Below are 8024 nucleotides of genomic sequence, written 5' to 3' on the forward strand. Positions count from 1 at the left end.
TTAACAAACAAATAGGAGAGATCATAGCTAAGCGAACAAACGGATCTGCCTTGTGATCATAGGATCACACACACCAATGCACACCCTAGAAAAGATGCTTTTCAAATACAGGCCAAGAGCCCATGCTTGGGGTCCCACAGATCTGGAGTCCCATTCTAGCCTAGCATGCACTAGCTGTGTAACCTTGGGTGTGCATTGTAACTTCTGAGTTTCATTTTCCACAACTGATAAAATGAGCAGACTAGCCCCACCTCATGGGATTGTTATAAGGAAGGAAGGAAGGCACCTGTGAAATCACCATTGGTGTACTATAAACCAGCTGGCTCTCTGGTTTTTTTTAAAAAAAAAAGCCTTGATGTGACTTGATTTGTAATGTGGTGTAAATACTCCCACCATGGCTGATTTTAAATCATGAATGATTTAACAACCACCTGGTAAAGTTCCTGAATATTTAACAGTCCCCTGGTAGCAGCCAAGCCCAGCACACCACCGCTAGTCTTTAACAAATGGTAGTAATTATTTCTTAATTGTTATATTTTGTCTTCCATTGATCTAGAAAAAAATCTGGCTGTTTGGTGAAATTCTGTATAGATGGAGATATGAAAGCTGAGGGAAGAATAGTAATTTATACAGTTTACAATATTAATGATTTCAAATAAAAGGGAGCTACCTTAACAATTTTGAAAGTAGGCAAAATTAGAAGAAGAAAACAGAATATTAATAATAAGAAAATGTGCTAATCAGATGTTTTAAAAGTAAGAATAAGGATCACTTTTGTAAGATGTTCTAGATTGATTAAATTTAATGTTAGCTTTTCAAGATTGGTTAGAAGGGGCTCCACGTTCTTGGTCTTATATTCTTTAATTTACGTGAACAAATCCTAAGTAGAGAGTTGCATGTATTTGATACCTAAACAGAGAGAAACTGACAGCCTATATTTTAAAACCCAGTGCTTTACAAAAAAGCTTTGTTTTCATTTTAAGCAATAACTGTTTTGTATCATTCAAAACTGATTTTATTTTATTTTTTTTAATTGAAGTATAGTTGATTTACAATGTGTTAGTTTTAGGTGTACAGCAAAGTGGTTCAGTTTTATATATATATATATATATATATATATATATATATATAAACTGAATATATATTCTTTATATACATATTCTTTTTCAGATTCTTTTCCCTTATAGATTCTTATAAAATATTTACCACAGTGCCCCGTGCTGTACAGTCGGTCCTTATTGGTCCTTATTGGTTATCTATTTTATATATAGTAGTGTGTATATGTTAATCCCAAACTCCTAGATAAGTCAAGAAAGATTTTAGATTTTTGAAGTTTGCTGCAACCATGTATTTTTTGAAATAGTCCTTTACTGAGTAACCTGGTTTTGTTTTTGGTAATAATAAACATTTGTATGCGTGGTCTGAGATTCCAGATAAGGAATGGCGTACTGGACCTGAAACTGCTCCAGAACATCTAGACATATGGAGCCTGCAAATAGCTGTCATGTAACAATGAACTTCTCATTTTGCAGAGTACTAAACCGTGGGTGATTGAAGAGGAAACCATCAGAATTAAGGATGGTTGATTGACTCATCCTGTGCTGAAAGCTGCACTTTCCATGTGCACTTACTGAGCAGGCAGTGCTGGGATAACTCACCTAGGGAAGAGTGTGGGCAAACCCAAGGGCATTTTGGTGACTATAGACTGACTTAATCCAGTAAAACTCCTCTGTCCATTTCATCAAGAGGAGACTCTAGCGTGGGGTCACTGAAAGGAGACAGACGTCATCGGCACTGTACCTAAATGGTATTGCCTAGAACAGCAGGTTTGCACACCCACAACAGGGCTGGGAGGAAGAACCAGGAGGACTATTTACATTAGAACCCCCAAACTGTTGTCCTGCTAAAGTGAGAGATCCTCATTGCAGCATGTGGCCCCAAGTGCAAATACCTGCTTCTCTGGGGAGGCACGTCTCTTCCTAAATGCACATGCCTGTGTACACATTTATTGCTACTAGAAATGTACTGGATGTGCATGAAAATACATTCCAGGAAGTAATTAAGTGGCATTTGGGGTTTGATGAGATTTGGGGAAGGAAAGAAAGACTGCACCTTCTTTTTCTCGCCTGTGTAAATTAAAATGTTTCTCGGTGTGTGAAATGCCTTTATGATGATCACAAACCTAGTAAAGGGGTAAACGTAACATGCTTAAGCTGATACACTTTTTTCAGGCTCATATTACATTTTTAAGTAAAGCAAAAGGGAGGAAACTTTTTTTTTTCCCCATTGACACAAAATGTGATTACTTGCTGTCCTCATGGAAAGATAGATGATCAACCTTCTGGATGAGGCCAGCTGGTATGTCTATAGATTAGATGCAAAAAAAAAAAAAAAATCAGTGGGTAGCTCTTTCATCTGTACATTTTTTGAACCCTCTCTCACAAAACTAATTCATTAATGAAAAGATTTGTCATATTACAAGCTAACATTGGAAGCTTTACCCAACAGGTATATTTCAAGGATTGTCAGGGCAGAATTTCCAGAGACAATTCAGTACTACTGCTGCTTCTTTTATTAACTTACCTTTCCCCAACACCCCGCCCCCCTGTATCAGATTTTTCTTTTTCACGCAATTCACTCTGCAAGCAAAAACCAGAACTGAGGAGAGCTATTTAGAAAATGAAAATATATTTAGGATGCTTTGCAAGCTATTTTTAAAAATGTATTTCTCTTCTGAGCTACTTAAGGTGTGAGCTGAAGGATTGGAAACATGAAAAATCCTAGTTTATTAAAATCCTGGATTTAGGGCTTTTCTTTTAGATGAAACTCTGCCTAACGAGAAAGTATTAATATTGAGTTAGGTATATAGGCTTTGGAACATAATAATTATAACGAGACCAATCATTTATTAAATGTGTATTGTCTACTTCCCATCACATTATGTCACTGATCCTCAGAACATCTTTACAAGCCAGTGCTTTTATTATCTTCTCCCTTATGTAGGAAACTAAGGCTTAGAAAGTTGAAGTAATTCATCCAAGTTGATACTGCCGTAAGAGACGGATTGGGGATTTCAAGAAGGGCCAGCTGATGTAGAATCCACATTTTTAGCCACTCAATTATATTTTTCATCATAATTCATAATTTCACACTGGTTGTGTCAAGAGGTATGCAGATTGACCCGTTTTTGTGTGGATGGTGGTGTGGAATCTTGGAGTAACTGACACCCTTGTCTTTCTGCCTGCAGGCCCCTGGGGAAGGTGTACAGGAGACTGTGGGCCAGGAGGAATCCAGAGTCGTGCCCTTTGGTGTTTCCATTTTGAAGGGTGGACGAGTCACCTGTCTAACTGTGATGAGAACAATAGGCCTCCTAAGGAAAGAAGCTGCTTCCGAGTCTGTGACTGGCACAGAGACCTCTTCCAGTGGGAGGTTTCTGACTGGCACCACTGTGTGCTTGTTCCTCCCACCCTGGGGCAAGCCAGACCTCGGGCTACAGAGTGCGTGACAGCCCAGCATGGGCTGCAGCACCGGACGGTGCATTGTGTTCAGAAGCTGAACGGAACCGTGGCTGTGAATGAGATATGTGAACACTTTGCCCCTCAGCCCCCCACGGAACAAGCTTGTCTCATCCCTTGCCCGCGGGATTGCGTGGTCTCTGAGTTCTCACAGTGGTCCAGGTGTAGCAAGGGATGTGGGAAGCAGTTACAGCATAGAACTCGCTCAGCCATTGCCCCCCCTCTCTATGGAGGGTTGCAGTGTCCCAACCTGACTGAGTCAAGAGCCTGTGATGCTTCCATTTCCTGTCCTCTTGGGGCAGAGGAATATACGTTTAGCCTTCAAGTTGGACCATGGAGTAAATGTCGACTGCCTCTTCTCAAAGAACTTAACCTAAGTGGAAGAACCGTTCTGGATTTTAGCTCTGATTCGAAGGAGCTGGTCACCTTTAGACATCAAAGTTACAAGGCACATCACCATTCCAAGTCCTGCAACATAGAGATAGGTTATCAAACCCGCCAGGTTTGGTGTACGAGAAGTGACGGAAAAAATGCTACGTTAAGGTAGGAGGCCTTCAGTGTTTATATCTTTGATTCACTTAAATATTTTACAGTGTAATTTTATAAGATTTCTTTATGATTTTCTACAACAGGAAAATCGTAATCAGGTTTGCGATTTGAGTTTTTAAAAGTTTCATTTGAGAAGTTTTCAATTTCAAATATAAGTATTTTAGAGTCTCGGCCAGCAGTGCTCTGTACTCTGGTGTAATTAGTGTAGTAGTGCAACCATATAGGATAAGTCATCTATTTTCACATATCTATTTTATCAATATGTCAGTTAAAAAAATAGATCTTGTGCCCTAACTATCCATCAACAAATGAATTGATAAAGAAGGTGTGGTATGTATATATATATATATAATGGAATATAGCTCAGCCATAAAAAAGAATGAAATTCTGCCATTTGTAGCAACGTGGATGGATTCAGAGGGCATTATGCTAAATGAGATAAGTCAGACAAAAACAAATACCATATGGTATCACTTATATGTGGAATGTAAAAAATACAACAAACTAGTGAATAAAACAAAAAAGAAGCAGACACATATATAGAGAACAAACTAGTGGTTACCAGTGGGGAGAGGGAAGGGGGAGGGACAAGATAGAGGTAGGGGATTAAGAGGTGCAAACTACTATGTATAAAATAAAAAAGCTACAAGGATATATTGTGCAGTACAGGGAATATAGCCAATATTTTATAACTTTATATGGAAACAAAAAAGAAGCAGACACATATATATGGAAGGCAAACTAGTGGTTACCAGTGGGGGAGAAGGAAGGGGTAGGGGCAATATAGGGGTAGGGGAAAAATGGGGTTATTATGGGATTATATGAAATCATATGTGTAAAATTTTTGAAAATTGTAAAGCACTATAGAATTTAAAGAATCTTTCCTTCCATAAAAAATTGGTCTTTTGTTACTACAGTAGTAAGAGACTAAACCATTTATTATAATGATAAAAATTCAAGTTCACTTTCAAATTTGGCATATAAATTATGTATTTATTGTTCTTAATGTTTACGTTTTTTAAAATTGTTTTTGGTTTGTTTACTTTGTTTTGATTATTAAGCAGGTTCTTTTACATCTGAATTGTAGATATTTTATAGTAGTGATAATACCAATAAGTTAATCCAAGAATGTTTTCTTTGGCATTGATTTAATAAAAATATTAATTTGCACAGCAATAATAAGAATTATAAACCTATAGAGGTAATGGACTAAAACTTTTAAAAACAATAGTTTAGGCTTCAAAATTATTTGTAATTGCTTTACTTTACATGGTCGTATCTTGATGTAAATCATAGAAATATGTTAAAAGTAGTATCTGTTTACTTTTTTCCTGGAAGGTCTTAAATGAAATCACTGATATATTACCAAATTTCTTCCAAATTAAGATGCCTTTCAGTAGTACTGGAATTACCAAACAATGAAATACTCATTGCTAGAATTAATCATTAGCATCAGTTACTGTTTTCTTAGGATCCACAGTTGGCTCAAAGGACTACCTCTGCTATTTCAGAACAAAGTAATGTGATGATTGTTTTTGGGGTTTTTTTTTTCCCATTCGACTTCACAAATGAGCATATTTTATCTTTGATGCTTCTTTCTGATTTATGTGATGTAACTTGGCAAGTCCATTGAAGAGTGATTTTCTGCCTTTCATTGACTGCCTCTGTGAAACCCAAAAGATTAAGCAGATGATTTGGGTGATTAGTGTTTGAATACGTATGTGTGATTCTGTACAAACATTGTTTCTTAATCTCCTATATTAGATATTACACAGAATGTTTTCAGTCTATAGTTTACTTGTTTTTTTTTTACCATGTTCTATTTTTTATCAATAAATTAATAGACTTTATTTTTTAGAGTGATTTTAGGTTTACAGAAAAATTGAACAGCAGATCTAGAGCTCCCATGTATCTCCTCATCACTCCCTCTCCACACATACACAGTTTCATACACACATCTTGCATTAGAACAAGTTGTGTAATACATTTCATGGATGAGCCAATACTGATGAGCCAATACTGAGCCAATACTGATACATTACTGTAGCCCATAGTTTACATTAGAGTTCATGTTTTGTGTTGTACATTCAGTGGATTTGGACAAATGTATAATGGCATGTATCCACCTGTACTATATCATACACAATAGTTTCACTGCCCTAAGAATCTCCTGTGCTGCCTCTACTGATCCCACCTTTCCTCTCCCCAAACCCCTGGAAACCAATGATCATTTTACTGTCACTTCCAAGTTTTGGCAGTTATAAATAAAGCTGCTGTAAACATTCAGGTGCAGATTTTTATGTGAATGTAATTTTCAAGTGATTTGCCTAAATATCAGTGGGCACTATTCCTGGATATTATGATAAATTTATGTTCAGTTTTGCAAGAAATTCCGAAGTCTCTTCAAAAGCGGCTTTATCATGGGAATTCCTTTTGCTTCACCCCCTGGCCAACATTTGGTGTTATCAGTGTTTTGGATGTTAGCTATTTTAATAGGTATGTAGTAGTACCTTGCTTTAATTTGCAGTTCCTTAATAACATATGACGTTTAGCATCTTTTCATATGCTTATTTTCCATCTTTCTCTTCCTTGGTGAGGTGTCTGTTCAGATCATTTGTCTATTTTTTCTTAATTTATTTTTTTATTATTGAATTTAGAGTTCTTTATATATATTGGATACCAGTCCTTAATCAGATATATATTTCAAAAATATTTTCTTCTAGTCTTTGACCTGTCTTTTCATTCTCTTAACAGTGTCTTTCACAGAGAAGTAGTTTTTTAACTACTAGAGCTTAGCAATGAATTTGGTAAGGTAGCAGGATACAAAATTAATGCACAGAGCTCTCTGGCATTCCTGTACACTAATGATGAAAAATCTGAAAGTGAAATTGAGAAAACACTCCCAATTACCATTGCAACCAACAGAATAAAATATCTAGGAATAAACCTACCTAAGGAAACAAAAGACCTGTATGCAGAAAATTATAAGACACTGATGAAAGAAATTAAAGATGATACAGATAGATGGAGAGATATGCCATGTTCTTGGATTGGAAGAATCAACATTGTGAAAATGACTACACTACCCAAAGCAATCTACAGATTCAATGCAATCCCGATCAAACTACCACTGACATTTTTCACAGAACTAGAAAAAAAAATTTCACAATTTGTATGAAAACACAAAAGACCCCAAATAGCCAAAGCAATCTTGAGAAAGAAAAACCGAGCTGGAGGAATCAGTCTCCTTGACTTCAGACTATACTACAAAGCTACAGTAATCAAGACAGTATGGTACTGGCACAAAAACAGAAATATAGATCAATGGAACAGGATAGAAAGCCCAGAGATAAACCCACACACATATGGTCACCTTATTTTTGATAAAGGAGGCAAGAATATACGATGGAGAAAAGACAGCCTCTTCAATAAGTGGTGCTGGGAAAACTGCACAGCTAAAATAATGAAACTAGAACACTGCCTGACACCATACACGAAAATAAACCCAAAATGGATTAAAGACCTAAATGTAAGGCCAGACACTATAACACTCTTAGAGGAAAACATAGGCAGAACCCTCTATGACATAAATCACAGCAAGATTCTTTTTGACCCACCTCTTAGAGAAATGGAAATATAAATAAACAAATGGGACCTAATGAAACATAAAAGCTTCTGCACAGCAAAGGAAACCATAAACAAGACAAAAAGACAACTCTCAGAATGGAAGAAAATATTTGCAAATGAAGCAAGTGGCAAAGGATTAATCTCCAAAACATACAAGCAACTCATGCAGCCTAGTATCAAAAAAACAAACAACCCAATCGATAAATGGGCAGAAGAACTAAATAGACATTTCTCCAAAGAAGATATACAGATTGCCAACAAACACATGAAAGAATGCTCAACATCATTAATCATTAGAGAAATGCAAATCAAAACTACAATGAGATATCATCT

General features: G+C 36.4%; 1 protein-coding gene across 1 annotated transcript in view; it reads left to right on the top strand.

Annotated features, from left to right (window-relative positions):
* The window catches only part of THSD7B (thrombospondin type 1 domain containing 7B), a 773362-nt gene that overhangs the window by 170269 nt on the left and 595069 nt on the right, over positions 1 to 8024 (top strand). The window contains exon 2 of the mRNA XM_024122279.2: positions 3248 to 4058. Coding sequence (XP_023978047.1) covers positions 3248 to 4058 — 811 coding nt within the window. The remainder of the gene's footprint in view (positions 1 to 3247; positions 4059 to 8024) is intronic.

The sequence above is a fragment of the Physeter macrocephalus genome, chromosome 2, assembly GCF_002837175.3.
Source record: "Physeter macrocephalus isolate SW-GA chromosome 2, ASM283717v5, whole genome shotgun sequence".
In the NCBI taxonomy this organism is placed as follows: Eukaryota; Metazoa; Chordata; class Mammalia; order Artiodactyla; family Physeteridae; genus Physeter; species Physeter macrocephalus.